Genomic DNA, 21,198 nt, shown 5'->3' on the forward strand with positions numbered 1-21,198 from the left:
TATTTTTTGGTTAAATATATATTTAATTACTGGCTTACTTTTATTGCAACTCCCACTGAAGATTATAATCTACAGCACATTGGTACTGTAGTGGAGTAAGATTTTTTTTTCTGGTTTTATTAATTTTATATATATATATATATGTATCTAAAGCTCAAGTTCTTACTACTGAGGAGAGCATTTGTCCTGATGAACAAAAGTACTGCTGCAGTGATGATGATAATTTATCTGAGGATAATCAACCAGAGAATTAGAAAACGTGGAAAAATGTTTGAATAAACTTAGACACCATAAGAAAAACGATCAGAACAAGAACAGGCAGGAAAGTACTGAAGTTGGTAATCATAATATTAATAACAACAAGGTAAGTCAGTTAAAATCTAAGAAAAAAGAGGTGATACATATGATGATTCAATCTTAAAATTTGCACTTGCAAAGAGAGGCACCATTTTTAATTTTCGTCGGGGACGAAAATTAAAAATATGGCAAATGTAATCGAAAAGGAAAAAAGAAAGGTAAAATAGATGGTGACTCTAGTGGCTACTAATTTAAGTAGTGACAAATAGAGTATGAGAGAAGATATGAAAGGTCTGTTGGAAGAAGTGAGAAAGAAATGTGAGAGAGTAAAAATTGTAGGATTACTACTGAGATATGACGGTACTGAGTTAAGAAGAGGGTGATGATAGCAAATGATTTCATGCACATTCTGTGTAGAAGATGTGACTTTTTGATGTGTGGAATATGTTTGATTGCAGAAAATACTTGTATAAGAAGGATGGCCTGAACTTGAATTCATTTGGCATCAGGAGCCTGGAGAAATTACTTCTTGGTATGAGACCTAATGTAGAGAGTCAGGGAAACTAGATCATCAAGGGAGGAAGGGGAAAAAGGGATCAAGTATGGTAAGTTCAGCTATTGTATGCAAATGTGATAAAGTTATGAATGTCTACAAACATGGTTATGTATGTGGCAAAGGGGTGGGAAGATAAAATATGCTTTGCATTCTGACCTTTAAGTATCTGGGTAGGGAAAAAAGAAAATTCTAGAACAGACCAAAGAGATTGGATATCTAATTATAAGAATAGATTAGGTGGTAATTTATTATGTCTATACACAAATGCCAGGCGCATTAGGGGTCGAGTTCATTGCTTTATTGAATACCATGTGGCCTAAGATTGTTGGCATTAGTGACACCTGGCTATCAGAATCAGATATGGTAAGTGGGATCGAGTGTAATAGGTATACTATTTTTAGGAGTGACAGAAGAGATAGGAGAGGAGGAGAAGTACTACTAATGATATCAGATGACTTAAGTCCAGTTAGGATAGAAACACAAGAAAACAATGATGGTAACTGTCCATGTAACAGTGAGTTTGAGTCTATCCGGTGTGAAGTGGAGGTTAACAGAATGAAATATATGGTGAAGTGTTGCTACAGACCTGGCTCAGTTGCAGGGGATGTCTTCAAACATGGTTAATTAAAATCATTATAGATTACTTTAATTTTCCAAACATTGATTGGTTAGAAGAGAAATCTCATAATAAGAAAGAAGAGAAATTTATTGAATTGTTATAAGACAACTTTTTCAAGCAGCATGCGAAAGAAGGAACTCGAGGTCAAAGAGTGTTGGATTTGCTCATAGCATCAGAAAGGGGGGGGGGGGGTCTCTGTTAAGAATATGGCTATTTTACCACCAATTGATGACAGTGATAATGTGCTTTCTTGGGAAATATTTAATTGTATTAATGCTCCGATTAAAACCGGTTACGTGCTGAACTAGAAAGCTGGAAATTATGATCAAATATCAGCAATGCATGGGAATCTTTGAAAAAAGCGCTTAAATTAGACAGTGTCTGAATGAATTCCTAGTGTTCAAACAATAAATAGGTTGGGAGTGAAATGGATATGCAACCTTATTAAGCAAGCGATCCACAAGAAGATGATATGGAAAGAATATCATGAGAATAACAGTGAGAGAAGTTATGAAATATATAAATCTCAGGCCAGAAAAGTACTAAGTATTATGCAGAAAGCTAAATCGGACTATGAAAAGAAATTGGTCATGCAAGCTAAAGGCAATCCAAAAGAATTTTATCATTATGCCACAAGCAAAAGAAATAATGAATGTGAAAGAATAACTGTATTGAATGCAGATGGTACTAGAGTGTCGGAGCTAATGAGATTGTTCAGTTAATGAATGCTCACTTTGCTAAGATATATCAACCTGGTGTATGTAACATGGTACCCAGTGCTACTGCTACATTGAATGAAGAGTTAGAGGTTAATGAAAATGAGGTCGAAGAACTGTTTCATAACCTAGATAAGAATTTGTCTTTATGGACAGATGGAATATCAGCCCATTTGCTAAAGGAATATTCCCCTGAATTAGCTAGACCTTTCACATTCTTGTATACTGGAGTCTCTACTCAGGAATGATACCACAGGAATGGATGGAATGTATGATAATTCCATTGTACAAGGGTGGTGCAAAAACAGATGTGTCTAACTACCGACCCATCAGTATCTCTGGGGTGGTAGTGAAGATTTTAGAGAAGTTGGTAAGAACTCGCATACAGAAATGGGTAGACAAACAAGCTATACTCTTCAAATAGTAGCATGGGTTTAGAAAGTATTTTTAACTTGGGTATAGTTATGTTAAAGATATCAAGTAATTTTAAACCTGGTTTTACTCCATTTTTTCCAAGTAAGCAAACAGACTAAATGTCACTTTTGCGCCTGCAATATGGGTTTACTAAAGGAAAGTCATATTTTTGCAATTTGCTCATATTTTATAACAATGTTATACCCCAGTTGGATAAAGGAATGGATACACTGTGATAATGTTGGATTTTTCTAAGACATTTGATATAATCTCACACAAAAGGCTGTTGAATAAACTGGAAAATGGGGTTGGAATATAAACTCTTGACTTGAATCAGTGGATGTTTGATAGATAGATATCAAAAAGTGGTGTACAGTGGGTGTACACCACTTGAATCTGCCAGATTTAAGGTGACCACTGGTGTACCTCAGGGTTTAGTCCGTGGGCCGTTATTGTTCAATCTGTGCATTAATGACATCAGACTGAGTTGAACATCAGATGTGCAATTTGTTTGCATATGATGCGAAGATAGGAGGGCAATCAGGGATACTACTGATATTCAGCACTTACAAAATGATTTGAATAGGCTGGAAATTTGGGCAAACGAAAAGGACTGTCAGTTTAATTTTATTAAGTGTCAAGTTATGCACTTTGGCATGATTAGAATTCCAACGGCATATTATACTAGCGAGGTTATGCTACAAGAAACTGAGGAAGCAAGGGATCTTGTCGTTTTGGTGGATAGGACGTTCAAAGGTCACATAGCGAAAGTTGCAAGACATGTAAGGATAAGGAAGTCATTTTGCCTCTTTATAAGGCTTTTATAAGAACACATCTGGATTATTGTGTGCAGATTTGGTCTCTCAGGTTCCAAGGTATAAAGAAGTGGAAAGGGTGAAAAGAAGAGATACAAAGATTATATCCAGATTATGGGATTTAGATTATGAGGACAGATTGCAAGTATGTGGACTGCAGACTCTAGTTAACAGGAAAAAGAGGGGTGATATGATAGAGGGTCTATAAACTTTTGAATCGTGTTATAGGATATCATCTGATGAAATTTTTTGTTATACAGAAGGTGAGGAGAGAACATGGGGGCATCCATGGAAGTTAAATTTATTTGCAGTAAAGAAAGGGGTAAGAGCTAGGTTTTTCTCCCAGAGAGCAGTGAGTGAGTGAAATAGTTTGCCTTTAGGAATAGTGAGTGCATCTAGTGTGAATGAATTTAAGGGAAGCTATGATAGTTGGTTTGAGTGATTTATAGCCTCTCTCTCAATGAGTCCTTGACTGCATGTAGGTCTCAGATAATAATAATAATAATAATAATAATAACAACACACACACACATATATATATATTTATTATTTTTTTTGCATTATTTATTTATTTATTACACTATCTAGAAACCCTATCTTGTTTTAGAGACCAAACATGAAACTGAATGTAGGGCAGTGGTCTCACACCAGGCAATGAAATTCATCTTCCACCTAAAGATAATCATAACCACTGGTTACCTTAAATCTTGCAGATTCACATCCCTCGTATACCACTTTTTGATATCTGTCAGTAAGCCATCTTCTTATCCACACTAATATTTTATGATCAAACCCATATTCTCCAGTTTATGCAAGAATTTTCCATGCTGTATTCTGTCAAAAGCTTTAGCAAAATCTAAAAGTGTCATGGTGTATCCATTTCCCTTATCTAGTTCATTGGTACTCACTAGAATGTGAGCAAGTTGATAAAACATGACCTTCCCTTAGTAAATGCATGCTGTTCATTGCAAAATAGAGATTCACTCTCACCCCATTTCTGAATTTGAGCCCTAACCAATTTTTTCAAAATCTTCACTGAGATACTGATTGTCAATAGTGGGATACATCGGCCTTTGCACCACCCTTGTATACAATGGTGTTGCCATATATTATTTCCATTCCTGTGGAATCATCCCTATTCTGAGAACTGAAATTATATAGCCTGGTCAAAGGAATAGCTAGTTTAGCTCAAAGCTTTTAGCAATAGGTACTTATCTCATTAGTCCCTATTGCTGAATTATTATTCACTTTGTGCAACAGCTCTAATACTTCTTCCTTCTCATACCCCCGAGTTTCTTTATTCAGTGAAGAGGTAGCAGTGATTGCAATGTTGCATGCACCAAGTTGATAACTTTTAGCAAAATGGGCACTCATTAGTTGAATAATCTCTTCTGCATCTGTCACCCTCACACCATCTACATTCAAAAGAGTTATTATTTCATATTCATTATTTCTTTTACTTGCAACATATCGATAGAATTCTTGTGGGTAGTCTGTAGCTTGCAGAGCCGGTTTCTTTTCATACTCAGACTTGGTTTTCCATACAACAGTTGTGACTCTTCTGGCCTGATGCTTATAATTTTCATAATGAGCATCATCCTTATGTGCATGGTATTCCTTCCACATCATCCTTTTCTTGTGAATCTCTTGTTTGATGAGATTACATATCCATTTCACTCCTACTCTATTTATTCTTTAAACTCTAAGGACATATTTGATATTGCTTCATTTAAGCATTTTTTAAACATTTCCCATGCACTGTTGATATTCTTCCCATTCACAATCAATAACATTCCACTGAACTCAGTATACTCCTCAGTTGGTCATAATTTCCTGCTTTGTAGTTCAGCATGTAACCTTTTCTGAATGGAACATTCATAAAATTAGTCACTTCCCAAGTGAGTACCTCATGATCCCTGTCACCAACTGGAGGCAGAATAGTTGCATCTTTAACTGAAATGCCCTCTGACACTATAATCAATTTAATATATAGAATACGAACACTAATATATTGTTTGTATTCTATCTCTAACCAGCCACTCTAACACCACCAAACTTGATATACAGACTTTGTTATAGTTGATTGCTGTTGACTGTTGAATTCTCCATTGAATTCTGTTTTCCTTCTTTTCATGCTTCTGGTACTATTTCTGTTTCCCAGACACTTGTTGAACAACCAGGTCAAGGGAACTGCCAGAACCTGTTGACTGTTGCCATGAAAGTACATTGTGGTTTGATGAATTTGGTTGTTAGGTGAGAAAGGAAATGTGTTTATTTTGCAATAGATATGGTGATTACATCATCTGGTCCCCACAGCCTTATTAACATTAAGATTACTTACATTTTTAACACTTCCTATTCGTTCATGCCTTATTTTTTAACAGTATTAACAACACCAAACAGACTATTTTATAAAAAGATCTTTTATTCATCATCATCATCATCATACGTATCAAGGATTTAGGCCTGTTCTGGCCTTAGAAGTCATCATTGAATCGTTTAAGAGGACGTCCTGGTTTTCTTTTTCCTAATGGCTTGTACTTTAAGGCTTGTTTTGGTAATCTTTCTGTTTTCATTCTTTGAACGTGTTCCATCCATCTATGTTTATATTTTTTAATTTTTTCAATTACTGGTTCTTGGTTTAATTCTTTCATAATTTCTTCATTTCTTTTGTGATCAAATAGGGTATACTTTGCAGTTATTCTCATAAACTTCATTTCTGCTGTTATTAATCTTTGTTTGTCTTTTTGTTTTATTGTCCATATTTCGCTTCCATACATTAAGACTGGTAGGGCTAATGTATTGTATACTTTTAGCCTGGTTTGTTTTTGAACTAGGTTTGGTTTAAATATAGAGTTAATTACTCCTGTTATTTTTAAATATTTTGCAATTTTTATGTTTATATCTTTTTCATTTTCATAAGTGATCATGCATCCTAGGTAGTTAAATGAATTCACCTGTTCTAAGATCTTGTTATCTAATACTATTTTAGTTCTTGCTGGATCTTGTCCTTTAAAGGTCATAGTTTTTGATTTTTTCGTTGATATTATCATACCATAATCTTTGGATATCTCATTTAGATTTAAAATAGCTTTCTGTAAGTTATCTTCAGAATTTGTAATTATTATTTGGTCGTCTGCAAAGAGGAGAGTGTTTAAGTTAACTGTAGGTGAAAGTTTAATTCCTTGATGTAAATTTTTACTCCATTTTATTATTATTTCATTTAAGTAGATATTAAAAAGAGTTGCTGAGAGGGGACATCCCTGTCGGACCCCTTGGTTTATTTCTCTTGTATATGATAGCTCATGAACGATCTTTTATTAACTTGCTTATATTTCGCTGAATTTCAAATCAGCATCATCAGAGCACAACACAGAATGTATACGCAACAGTAAACGTCATGAGGAATTTTGGTGCCTATGGCCAGGAAAGAAAATTGTGCTGTTCTAAAAAAAAAAACTTTAAAAATCTCAATTTTTGTGCCTGTGTAAACTTAGCGCCTATGTTGGCCATAGCCTCACTATGCCTCTGACAGTAAGTGAAACAATACAGTTATAATGGACAAAAGATCTAAAGTCTGATTTTGGTGCCCTTTAATGTTGTAAAAAAAATTATAATCTTTTGGATATCTGTAATGACTTCTAAATAGCACATAGTTTTCTTCTTGGAAGAAAACTAATGTACAGATCCAAAAGATTATTTTTTTGAGTCAGTTATGGCTATGAAGAATTCTTATCTGAACAAATATGGCTTCATTAATTTGCTAAATATTTGGGAGACTGTTATTTTAAGAGCAACTCCCACATAAATGTAAATTTTTTTTTTTACAACAGTAGAGGGTGCCAAAATAGGACTTAAGATCTTTTGTCTGTTAAAATTGTATTGTTCCACTTACTCACTATTGCGATTTGAAATTCAGCGAAATATAAGCAAGTTAATAAAACGTCTTTTTTTATAAAATAGTCCATTTCATGTTGTTAATACCATTAAAAACAAATCATGAATTACCATCAACATCTAAGCTCATCTGTTAGACTTTTCTTTTAGTGTTACACGGTGATCAGCATTCATTTTTGAAATTATGGATTCTACAACCATGTTAAAATAACTCTTTTTATTATCCCGACGTTATGATCTTCATAATAAGATCATCATCTGGAGCATACATAAATATACAAGACAAGCTGCATTACATTTCAAACCATAAGCTAGAGAAACAATGATTTGATTACATGCTACTCACTGGTGTTAGATCCTGAATGGACGAATTTTAAGAAATTATTCATTAAGAAAAGAATTTGGCTAACTCAGATAATACCTGGTTAACAGCACACAGTTCTTAATTTATGTTGTATAGGAAGTTGTGTAATAATAACATGTAAATCGCACTAGAAAAATCTTGTAGTTGAAAACTAAACTGAAGCATTATCGGATTAATGAATTTGTAATAAGGAAATAGTAGTATAATCTTGTCCCATTAAGCTGTCCTAAACTTAATAAGTTACCAAAGAAGTTAAGAGTACGAGTGCAAAGGTCAAGTCACATACGCACGTATTGGCCGTAATGCTGCAAGCTACAACGTACGAGGAAAATGATGCAAGCGGGATTTCCTAGAATACAGCACCTAACGGCAGCTAGGACTTTGAGGATCATCTTAAATGATGAAAACTAAGGGTCGTGTGGAAAAGAAGGGACGAAATATAAGGCAATGCGTGCGATAATGCAAGGCTTTTTCCTGGTTGTTCGTGACTTCACCTTGAGGATTCCTTACTAGCAGATGGAGTAGGGACGAGCGAGAGGGTCCCATAATGCCAGATAGCAGACAGGCATTCTGAGTAAGCTCAACAAGATTCCATGATGAGCAGCACGCGAATCTTCGGCCCACGCAGAAATTGTGCGAGTCGCAGATGTCCCACTCAACTAGGAGCAGAGACAACACTATATCGAGGCAGTGAGAAGTTCGAGTCTGGAAGAATGTAAAACGGACAGCGTAGTCATAAGCCTATTGCAGAAGCAACCGATCGAAGGAGGACCCGAATAACACGTGGCTGTTAACAGACCTTCGGAAAAAGAGTGGGTGGGTAACGTAAAGACCTTTACTATATGTTTGAATGAGACAGAATTTAATGTTAAATTATATTAAGTGGACAATTCATAGTGGACTATAATAAGGATTTGTATTTTGAGATAGAATAATTCTGCTGAACACAGGAATGTCAGGAGTGAAATTTTAGCTGCATGTGACTGAGATTATATGTGAATTTGTAATTTTGTAAATGATCTATGCCCAGAATAGTAACGGGTTGTGAAATGTCTTAAAATGTAGTGCAATAAGAGTTTGATTTAGAATAACATAGTTAGCTAATTATAATGTTTTATAGTGTATGTGTAATTAGCAATTTGATCTGTGAGCGTTTTGTTGAATTAGCATTGAATAACTAACTTTGTAAGAGATTTTGAAAAGCTTAGTATCCTATTCCAGTTATAGTTGTAAAGTAATTTGTTCCAATAAAGATGTTTTGTTGTATATGCCTGACTCATGCCTGATTTCGAGAATTCAAATTATCACTTGCAAAAATTTAGAACCACAGCTGGAGGGAACTTAATGAAAGTGTTTAAGTAATAGATTATTGGCCACGATTGCAATTAGTACCAGTATCTATTTAGTGTATATTAGAATGAATGCCAATTAACCTAGGAATATTCCCTGAATTTGAATAAGCTCATATTATAGGACTTTGGCTGGCGCAGCAATAAAAAATAAATTTGCCAGTGTACGAAAAGAAAGCATTCCTAGGTAGAGTTGAGTAAGGCACTCTTAAGGAAGTATATTAAATAGAATATATCAGTGAAGAAAGTAAGGAAGAAAAACCTAAATAAAAATAAACGACGATATAACACTGGCATGACCTCTAGTGAAAAAAAAAAAAATACATCAAGCTAGATTTAATTTGATTACATGAATAAACATTCTTGCTTACAGATGGTTTTCCTTCCAGTAACAGTGATGTCCTATTTCTATTATTACAATTCTTATTTTTGATTTAAAAAAAAATTATAAATTACAACATGAATAGAAATTCTTTCTTATAGATTTTTTCTTTAACAGTGATGTCCTTTTTTTAGTACTACAAAGCTGTTATTTTAGATTTAGGATCCTGGATTTTCTACAGTCCGGTTTATAGTTGTTCTTAGAGAGGAAGGATTCGTGGGACGAATATATGCCTTCCATATGTATGGGATTTTTAGACCATCATTATTGTTTAGATTGGGGAGGTTGATAACGATCTCACAAGCTTCCTTAAATTTGGTTTCATACCATGTTTTGGTGTGATGTAGACAACTAGTGCTTTTACAGCCAATTCTATGTGAGGTGTTCAGGGCATGATCAGAAAGGCCAGCTTCACCATAATTGTTATATTTGAAGTGTCGTTTATGTTCTTTTTGTCTGATTGGAATTGTGCATCCTGTTTCTCCTATGTATGGTATGTTGCAGGTGCAGTAAATACGGTATATTCCAGGTGGGCTAGTAAAGGGAGTGGGTCTTTGGATGAGTTGAGTAAGCTTTTTAATTTTGCAGGAGGTTTAAAGGTGGCTTTGAAGTTATATTTTTGTAGTACTCTGTTTATTTTGTCTGATATCGCTTTAATGTAGGGAATGGTTATAGTTTTAGTGTAGTCTGATTTGTCTTTGTTTTTTATTGAGGTCTTGTAGAGAATTTTGTTAATAGTGTTTTGGCTGTATCCATTTTTTTGAAAAGTATTGCTGATCACTTTAAATTCGTTTTTCAGTGCCTGTTCATCTGTTGGAGCAGATCTTCAGAGCCCTATCTTTTAGGGTATCGATGACACCTAGTTTTTGTGTTGGGTGGTGGTGGTAGGAGTTTATGTGTATATATTGGCCAGTATGTGTCGGTTTCCAGTAAACAGTGAAAGAAAGATTGGTGGAGGGAAGACGTGTGACTTTCCTTCACTGTTTACCGGAAACCGGCACATACTGGCCAATATATACACATAAACTCCTACGACCACCCAACACAAAAACTAGGTGTCATCAATAAACAGTAAACAGTGAAGGAAAGATCGCCCGAGGGAAGACGTGTGACTTTCCTTCACTGTTTACCGGAAACCGACACATACTGGCCAATATATACACATAAACTCCTACCACCACCCAACACAAAAACTAGGTGTCATCAATACCCTAAAAAATAGGGATCTGAAGATCTGCTCCAATGAACAGGCACTGAAAAACGAATTTAAAGTGATCAGCAATACTTTTCAAAGAAATGGATACAGCCAAAACACTATTAACAAAATTCTCTACAAGACCTCAATAAAAAACAAAGACAAATCAGACTACACTAAAACTATAACCATTCCCTACATTAAAGGGACATCAGACAAAATAAGCAGAGTACTACAAAAATACAACCTCAAAGCCCCCTTTAAATCTCCTGCAAAATTAAAAAGCTTACTCAACTCATTCAAAGACCCACTCCCTCTGCTAGCCCACCCTGGAGTATACTGTATTTACTGCACCTGCAACATACCATACATAGGAGAAACAGGATGCACAATTCCAATCAGACAAAAAGAACATAAATGACACATCAAATATAATAATTATGGTGAAGCTGGCCTTTCTGATCATGCCCTGAACACCTTACATAGAATTGACTGGAAAAGCACTAGTTGTCTACATCGCACCAAAACATGGTATGAAGGCAAATTTAAGGAAGCTTGTGAGATCGTTATCAACCTCCCCAATCTAAACAATAATGATGGTCTAAAAATCCCATACATATGGAAGGCATATATTCGTCCCACGAATCCTTCCTCTCTAAGAACAACTATGAAGACTGTAGAAAATCCAGGATCCTAAATCTAAAATAACAGCTTTAATACTAAAAAAAAATAGAACATCACTGTTAAAGAAAAATCTATAAGAAAGAATGTTTATTCATGTTGTAATTTATAATTTTTTTTTAAAATCAAAAATAATAATTGTAATAATAGAAATAGGACATCACTGTTACTGGAAGAAAAACCATCTGTAAGCAAGAATGTTTATTCATGTAATCAAATTAAATCTAGCTTGATGTAATTTTTTATTATTTTTTTTCACTAGAGGTCATGCTAGTGAGTAGCATGTGATCAAATCATTGTTTCTCTAGCTTACGGTTTGAAATGTAACACAGCTTGTCTTGCATATTTATGTATGCTCCAGATGATGATCTTGATATGAAGATCGAAATGTCGGGATAATAAAAAGAGTTATTTTAACACAGTTGTAGAATCCGTAATTTCAAAAATGAATCTGTTAGACTTCCTTTTCGTGAATTGTCAGTCTTATGTCCTCTTCCTATTGTCATCACTAACAAAATACACATTGCACATTTTGACTACATCATAAAATATTATTACTGGAATCACCTATGTTTAATTTAAATGTCTTTGAATTTAATCTTAATTTACATGTGATTCTGGTAATAATATTTTATGATAAAGTTTTCCTTTTACATCTCAAGTCATAGAACAATTTTGACTACATCTTCAGCAGATGTGACTCATTTGCCATCTCCTACAACTAAAGTCAGTCTTTCATATTTACTCTTCCTTCCATTTCCTGACCTGTAGCAACACCCCACTAAATATTTAAAATTTTTGTTTACTTCATTCTCTCACCAAATGTTCTCAAAGCCATTATCACTTCTGCTTTCTTCAAGTTCCATGTGGATGGGACATAACTCTTCTGAGATCATCAATGACACCCCACCTCCTATTTTATCTTTTTCTACCTTTTCAAAAAAATGCTATAGCCATCATGTTTTATTCCAATTAATACATCATCTTACTTTAATCATGTCTCATTGACACCAATAATTTGTGGATTGACCCATTCCTTTTCCACAGTTCCTCACCACATCATTTGAGCACTTTCACTGTTACCATCCCTCCACATCTTATCTTGCATTCCCTTGTCATTTACCTCATAACTGATCCTGTAGTTTATACTCCCAGTTCTGCTGTTTAGTAGGACTGTGAGTTCTATTAGACAGCAGGACCATGCATGCACACACACACACATGTAGATGCTGACCATCTGCAACAAACAACCTTCACATTTTCCCATGCATACTCAACTCCTCCCTTCCTGCATATTTTAGCTGTCATGACATTTATGACACCTTATTATCATCCTGTCATACATATTCCTTATTATCAAACCCTAGTACAAATTCTGCTCTATCTCATTTACATTTCTTCACAAATCATTTGAACTCTTTTGTTCATCTTCTCTACAGCCTCATCATTGCTCCTCTCCTGCTCCATTTTCACATTTTTCACCTCAGTACTATGGTACGTTCCACCATTCCACTGAAATCATTCATCTCTGACTCCTCTACTATTGACACCCCCCCTCCTTCTTCTTACACCTCCAACCACCAATCTTTTCTCTAAATGTACTATCTCATGCTCACATGCCTCAATTCATTCCTCACTTTTTCCATTTCTTTTTTAATAACCTCACTCATGTTCATATCTTTCATATCAACTTTTCTACCATTCTGCTTTCATTCTTCTACAGTTTCACTGCCTTTTCCATTTTCATTTTCTTACTATTCACTACTGTGTCCACTGCTGTTATACCACATTAGCTACTAAGTATCAGTTACATCATTCATGCTACTTTCGTGACTACTTTCACAGATCATTCACCCATTCTTTCGTAACTTTCTTACTGCTCTTTCATATTATCTTTTTTTTTGTCTGTCACACAAACACTCGTTCTTCTTGTAACATCTCATGACTCTCAGTCTCAGGCACCAATACGTTATTATTATTATTATTGTATGGGCACCTCCATGGAGTCCGAAGACTCGTTGTGGGAGACCCGAACTATCCACACAATCTATCATACCTTTCCTGGAACCCATTAACAGACATAGCACTCATTACTGACTCTGGTGATCCATTCCACTCATTCACAACTCTCCAAGCAAAAATTCTATTCCTCACACCACAACTAACCATACCATTATTCATCTTCCAGGGATGCCTCCTTGTTTTGGCCGCTCCAGCCAAGTGTTGAAACATTTACCCTGCATCAGTCCTGTTTCAATGTTTCTATCATGTCCCCTCTTTTTCTCCTATCAACCAACTTCTACAATCCACACATTCTCAGTTTGTCTTTGTAGGGAACATTCCACAAACCACTCATCATCTTGGTCACTTGCCTCTGAATCTTCTTCACTGCTTTCTCATTCCCAAGAAACCCAAGAGACCAAACTTGAGCACAGTAATCCAGATATGGACATATCAAAGCCTTATAAAGAGGAATAACAACTTTCTTATCTCTACTTGTTAATGTGTTCTTCAATAGCCAAGTAATCTTATTGGCTATTGAAACAATATGCCCTCTAAACTTTATTCTGTTGTTGGATTCTAATTATGTAGAAAATAGAATAAATGTTATTTGATTCAGAATCCAACATGATTTTCCATCACAAAGGCTGCGTTTGTAAATATTATTTAATGTAAATAATGTAAATTATAATTTGATATCATATAACTACCTTAATTATATCAAATATTTAATTATTTAATCAAAGAAATGTGTTAATGGTAAATAGATTCTGTATTAAATATTATTAAGCTATTTTATTTATTGTTATGTCAATATTATAGAAACTTATATTTGCAATATTAACTACGCATTTATTGAAAAGCAAATATTCTAATTATTCCTATTTGTGTATAAAGCTTAACGTATGTAATGACTCAATGTAGTAGTATAGCCTTGTCTAACATTGACGAGAATGTTTATGTTTGTCTGTTGTCATGGAGACGCGTGAAATAAACGAGCGCGAGTGGAACAGAGCGTGGGCTGAAGAGAGAATAAAAAAAATACAAGGAAAAAGTAAAGAGTGGGGACGGAAACTTGGAAGTAAAAGGAAGTAAAGGTGATAAACTAAAGAAGTAGAAGTAAATAAAAGGTTCTTAAGGGTAGGAGTTAAGTGGATAATTTTTATAAGTGAGCAAGAACGTAACGAATTTTATAGTTAGCTGAAATTGAAATCAGCAGTAATAATAGAAGGAAAATTAAAGCTACAATCGGATAAAGTAAAAAGCTGAACATTCAAGGAAGAATTCTGAATGAACCCAGCTGATCTAATATTGCAGCTTATTTCCGATTTGCCCTAAAGAGAACCTCACAGTGTTTTAATTAATTTATGAGTGGTAATAAGGATAGTTGAAGTGCCGTAATTGATGTCAAGAATTCTGAAGCGTAATTGACAGTGCTTTAAGTATAACTGCGGATAAGTTTTGTAGATGTGTTTTTATTCTTTAAGTGTAATAAGTAAATTCCAGAAGTTTGCTCACAACAAAATAGATGTTCTAGGAACCATTTCCGGTAAGGTCTATCATAGTGATTTATTAACTTTAACTGTGGAAACCCTTCATGGTTGAGAGTTGGAGATAGGAATTGTTTGAAAGATATTTTCAGCTATTAGATCCTGTAATATTTTGAACTTATAGCATGACTGAAAAATGTGTGAAAACTAATTAGATTGGATGTTCTATTATATTCATTTAAGTGTAAAAACTTTATAACCCAGAAGCTAAGAAGGTGTATGTGAAGACTTGGAAGATTGTGCTAATGTAATTGACTTGACTTAATGTTTGACTTATTTCTATTGTTTAAAATTAGAAGTAAAATTTATGTAAGTGTTATATGACCTATATTAAATGCTTTATTTGTTAACCTAACTGTTGTATTTGCCTGAAATTCTTTTTACTGCACCGTTTACAAAAATTCGAATCTAGCGGGAATCCCAAAGAGGGAAAATAAATACTTCGGCCTGAATGAATGAAAAGACTGCTAACTAATTTTGAATTGATCCTACTATTTCATATAGACTTATCTAAGGATAGAGTGGCGCAGTATAATAGAAATTTCTCTACCCTTAGATCAGTGATCAATTTACAATTAGTTTTCCTTTATTTTATAAAAGTGACTTTTAACAAGATGGCGGATTCGAACATCAAGAGAACAACGTCACGACACTGTCTACTACCACTCCTAAATCTCTAGCTTCATCTACAGTATTTCTTGGAGTAAAGTGCAATCAATTTGATAGACAGCTTTTAATCTATTTATCCCAAAATACAGAAGTTAACATTTCTTCACATTAAACCGACACCCATTATCTTTTACCCATTTACTTTATATTTATTTTATTTTATTTTATATATATATATATAAACTTACCTTGCACTGCTGTTGTTACAGTTGTTAAAAACAAAAATAAAGTTTATAGTGAAGTGAAAAGTATTGCACTAGTTAATACTTTAGTCATCCATAAATGTGACAATCTTATTGCTGAAATGGAAAAATTTGTAATGTTGCAGATGGATGACCATCTACATCAGAAAATCATTGATTCCCTTAAGCCAGTTATTCTTTTTCTTTGCATTTCTGATGTAAATAAAGCATTTACATATATATATATATATATATATATATATATATATATATATATATATATATATATATATATATGTATGTAAATTTATTTGCCGCTACAAATTTAGTGGCAGAATGATGAATAATAAAAAGGGTGAAGTGAACAACAATATAGTTTTATTGCTTCTGCCTTTGAGCATTTTAATGCTATTTGTTGGTTTTTTTAAGTCTCCATTTGATTTCAATAATTTTTACTTACTTATTCAATTTTAATTTGTTTTGTTTGGATAATTAAAAAATATATATATATTCAATTAATTTAATTCTGCCTGCAGACCACCTGTCCCATTGTCGTGGACCACAGGTTGAGAAACACTGATCTAGATGATGTCTTTAGGATATTACAAGACATTCAAGTTTGCAACTTTATTCCTTCACAAAAAAAAAAAGAGTTTCTTTTAAATACAATTTGTTTATTGCAGCCTTTTGCCCTTTGCACACAATTTGAAAATGTGAATGTATACCTGCTTTCTACTCACAATCATCAGTTATACAAATTGCCACAAGCTGATTCATCTAAATTTGTGGTTGTAATCACTAATGTTCATCCTTATGTTTTGGACACCAGGTTTTGGTTAATTATTTTAGATTTATAGCCAAAGCAACTAAGGCTGTGAAGGTGGCAGTGTATTACTTTGGATGCTTTTTTCTGGCTGATTTGCCTGTTCTGAGGGGGGGATAATGAGTTTAGGGGGAGTGCCACAGGGACCTCTGCTTAGATTGCTGTATTTTAATTTGAATAGTAATGATATCAGAGGGTGATTTGGGTTTATAGGCTTTCCAATTGTTTGCTGATGATGCTGAACTGAGGAAGTAATGTAGAGATCCTGTATATGATTTGAGTAAAAAAGGATATTATGGTTTGAATAATAAATAATAAAGGATAATTGTTTACTAGTTCAGTAGCAAAGTGAAGTTTATGTATGCACTTTGAATTAAAAATATTGCAAGCTATGCATTTCTTGGACTGCAAGAAATTTATGTAGGCTAAGGATTTGGAATTGAATGGTGGACAGGGAAATCAGTTTCAGAGACGTATTGTAGAAGTGAGTAAAATAGCAAGAAGGATCACTCAGATGTTGAAAATACACTAAAGTATATGAGTATGGAACCTGTTATCTTTCTTTATAAGCCTCAATGTGAGGACATCTGAACTGCTGTGGTCATGTTTGGCCTCTTGATTTTTGTGAGGATAAGGAAATGGAGAGAATTCCACAGCAAGTGACCAAGATAGTGATGGATCTTTGGAATGTTGCAATGAAAGTACATTTTGGTTTGTGGAGTGAAAAGTTGGTTGCTGGATGAGAAAGAGGTGATAGAAACATATCAGTTACTAAAGGGGTAAGATACCAAATCCTCACTGTCCCTGTGGAGTCGAGACCTAAACCATTCGCCATATAGTACAGGAATGTGAGCTGACGGCTTATCCAGGTGACTTTAAGGATATCTTTGACCTATCCCCAGAGGCGATCAACTGGATTAAAAACCTAAATGTTAAAATATGATTAATCTTCTGTCTGATGCTTGTTATAAATTTTATATTTGTATTTGCCTGAATGTAGATGTTTTACTTTCTTTTATTCATATTATCATATGCGTATCTTATCTATATTCATGTGTATTTTATCTTATTGTCTTTTAACCATGTGTGCAAGCCATACAATAAATAAATAAATAAATAAGTTACTAAAGGGATTTGTAAGATAGATTCAAGAGAAATTTTGCAGTACATGCCTGGATGGGGGGGGGGGGAGAACACGGGTCACTCAAACAGTTGAGGTGGTTAGCAAAGATATTAGGAGTATATTGTTAGTTAATGATCTTAAGGAAAGTATGGATAGGCATTTTATGACTGATTGTAAATATGTGGTCTCCCTGTGATGAATATTAGTTCCTCATGGATGGCAATATCTGGATAAATAATCCTTACTACTTCAAAAGTCTCCTTCCTTCCTTTCAACAAATATTATATGCATCCTCCCACAGTTAGAGAACTACTTCTAATTAAGAGAAAAGTGGATGGGTAATGATGCCTGTGAAATTATTTATAGGAAAGGCATGTGTCAATAATTAACATTTTGTGTGATTGAGAGTAGTTTATGTGAGAGAGAGCATAAATTTCTATACACATCCAAGATTTTCAAGCAGATTTTTGGTCCACTACCTTAGATGTGAGATCAGTATTCAGTGGTAGGACAAACTTGGTAATTATACAAAACAAGCAGTTATAAACAGAGAAAAATATCTAGAGAAGCAGTTATGGGTATGGTGATAATTTAATTATATACATATACAGTGTGTATATAATTTAAGTATGAGATAGATTTTTTACAGACAACCCTTTGAATGAAAGTTACAAACATGTTTATAGTTTTGACTGCTAGAGTGTGTTGTAACTGGTGCAACTTTCAAGTCAGGTGATGAAGCAGTTTTCATATGGCAACCAGTGAAGTAAGACTGTGTGAGTAGGAGGATGCATATAATATTTGTCGAGGGGAAGGAGACTTTTGAACTAGTAAGGATTATTATCCAGATATTGCCATTCATGAGGAACTAATATTCATCACAGGGAGACCACATATTAACAATTAGTCATAAAATGCCTATCCATACTTTTCTTAAGCTCATTAACTAGCAATATACTCCTCATATCTTTGCTAACCACCTCCAATGTTTGAGTGACCACGTGTTCTCTCCCCCCCCCCCATCTAGACATGTACTGCAGAATTTCTCTTACATCTATCTTACAAATTAAAAAAAACTGCTACAGAAATGTACCAAGACCCAAAAAAGTTTATGTCAATGACTGTCTGAGCTATGCGCAGGTGTTCTGCTGGCTTCAGCAATTAAAGAGGGGGGGGGAGGGTCCCTGGAGGATGAACCATGCTGTGGATGGCCCATTTCTGTATGGACAAATGAAAATGTGGTGAAAGCTAGGAAAATTGTGGCCCATGACAAGTGAATAACCACTAGGCTACTTGTACTGTACAGCTTGGTGTCGGTAAGGAAACAGCCAGATTAATCTTAGAAAGAGATTTGCACAAGAGGACGATTGTTTGAGGTTTGTGCTGCACATATTGACACAAAAACAGAGAGAGAGCACTGGGCTGTATGTTGTCAAAATTTCATCCATGCAGTTGATCAAGATAGTGATCTGTTGCAAAGAATTGTCATTGGTGATGAAAGTTGGTGTTTTCAGTTTGATCCAGAAATGAAATACCAGAACATGGGATGGTGTGAATGCCTTCTCTCTGGCAGAAGGAAGTCAGGTTTCAAAAATCACAGGTCAAGACGATGATCATTGTTTTTTTAAGATACTGCTGGAATTATCCACTGAAAATTTGTTCCTGAGGGTACCACAGTGAACTGTCAGTATTATTTATTAATAATGCAACGTCTGTATGCCTGCATGCGATGTGTCAGAAAAAAAAAACTGTTACAAAACAACAATTGGTATCTGTTGCATGACAGTGTGCCCAGGCACTGTGCGCTGCCTGTGAAGCAATTTCTAGTTTTGAAATTAATCTGTGTGATCATCCCCCATTCTGTTCCCCCTCCATTTGCCAGATTTAGTTCCCATAGATTTTTTCCTCTTCCCAGAGATGAAGTGTGCCTTGAAAGGGGGAGCACTTCAGTGACATTGAGGACATCCAATGCAGTGTGACCCAGACACTGAAGGAGATTCCCATTCAGGATTTCCACCATGTCTTCAAATGCCTGTATGATAGATATAAACATTGTTTGGAGTTAGAAGGAGATGATTTTGAATCTGTGTCTCATTACTTAATGGATACACTGTGTGTATATGGGGAGTGATGATTTAAATTTATATATTTATTTATTTTTCCTAATTTGGGCATGTGTATTTCTAGGAAAGACTTCTGCATATTTCTTTGTTTTTATTTTCAGGAAGTACTGCTTTTCCCAGTAATGAAACCACAGAATCAAAGCAAAGAGGCATCTGAGGAAGAAGAAAATTCTTGAAAAAATAAATAAAACATATTTTGAATTCAATAATTTCCATTGTAAATAGTTCCTCATTTGTAAAATCTTAGTGGACAGTAAAATGTTTTTTTTTTTTATTTATACCCATGTATTATTTATTGATATTCCAAACAGGAAAATTGACTCCTCTTATTATTATCATCATCCTCATTGCCAAGGCAGTAGGAAAATATAGGAAAATTTACACAGACAAATTGTGTAAATTTCTATTGCAATTCTGTCCACTTTTGGTCTTCTTAGCAGAATCCTTTCTTTACTTTTCCATTTTGAAGAATTTGAGAAAGTCGTAGGCATTTTGTATACATGTCATACCATTATAACAGAATTTCTTTGATTCTTGCTATTACAGGAATATGGTAGATGGTAATGGTAAATTATAAGTACTTTTTGAATTTTTGTTCACAATATGGACCAGTCATTACTAACATTACACTCCAACATAAAAATAAATATTGACATTTTTTCACTTGGTTATACTATAAATTAAAGATCCCAAGAAATTGTATTCCTCTTTTCATCCTTTATCTAAGTAAAAGCAAACAAAGTTTGTGCAACTTTACGATTGGCTACTTGTATATAAAGGCTAGTGACTTGACATCAGTTGTCTTGGTATCCCATAATGCAAAGCACACCTCCTTTCAGGGCACTAAGGCAATTGATGTGAAGTCATTAGCCTCTGTATCAGTGGTGGCCTGTGAAGCTTTAAGTGGGGGGTGCTGCCTATACAAAATAATTTTTAAAAAATTCTTTTTTTTCTAATCAGTAACCAGTTTATTAATAAATAAATCTACAGATTTATTTATCAATAAATTGATAAATAAATCTGTATATAAATCTGTATATAAACCAAGAATATAATTTCTTGTCTGCTTGAATTTATAAATATAAACAGATATTCACATAGAAAGAGAAGACATGAAATATGAACAGTTTCATTGACTATGTTATTGCTGATAGCAATATTGTTATTCTCAATATGGTAAAACAAAATGGCTGCACAAGATTTATGAAATAAAAGCTGATCACAATTTAATTTTGAGCAGTATCAAATTGAATACCATATTTAAAAGAAAAATAGGTCAGGAATTTTTAAAGAGTCAGTGTAGAAGAGCTTTTAGAGGTGAATATAGACATAAGTATACAAATATTGTTAAAAAAAAAAAAATGCTTGAAAACAAGATCCAAACATTGGAGACTTGGTAGCAGACTGAAGAAAACGTTGATTCATTCAGCTGGAGAGGCAGG

The 21,198-nt window shown here is 34.2% G+C and overlaps 1 protein-coding gene across 6 annotated transcripts in view; it reads left to right on the forward strand.

Moving 5' to 3' along the window:
- Positions 1–20,030, forward strand: part of LOC150103147 (lysine--tRNA ligase-like) — a 254,541-nt gene extending 234,511 nt beyond the window's left edge. For all 6 annotated transcript variants that reach the window (XM_090397422.1, XM_090397423.1, XM_090397421.1 and 3 more), the window contains one exon: positions 19,858–20,030. In XM_090397422.1, coding sequence (XP_090253548.1) covers positions 19,858–19,932 — 75 coding nt within the window. In that variant the 3' untranslated portion in view covers positions 19,933–20,030. The remainder of the gene's footprint in view (positions 1–19,857) is intronic.
- The last annotated feature ends 1,168 nt before the right edge of the window (positions 20,031–21,198 follow it).

This window comes from Typopeltis vanoorti, chromosome 9 (genome assembly GCF_054136105.1).
Source record: "Typopeltis vanoorti isolate ZY-2024b chromosome 9, IOZ_Tvanoo_1.0, whole genome shotgun sequence".
NCBI lineage: Eukaryota > Metazoa > Arthropoda > Arachnida > Uropygi > Thelyphonidae > Typopeltis > Typopeltis vanoorti.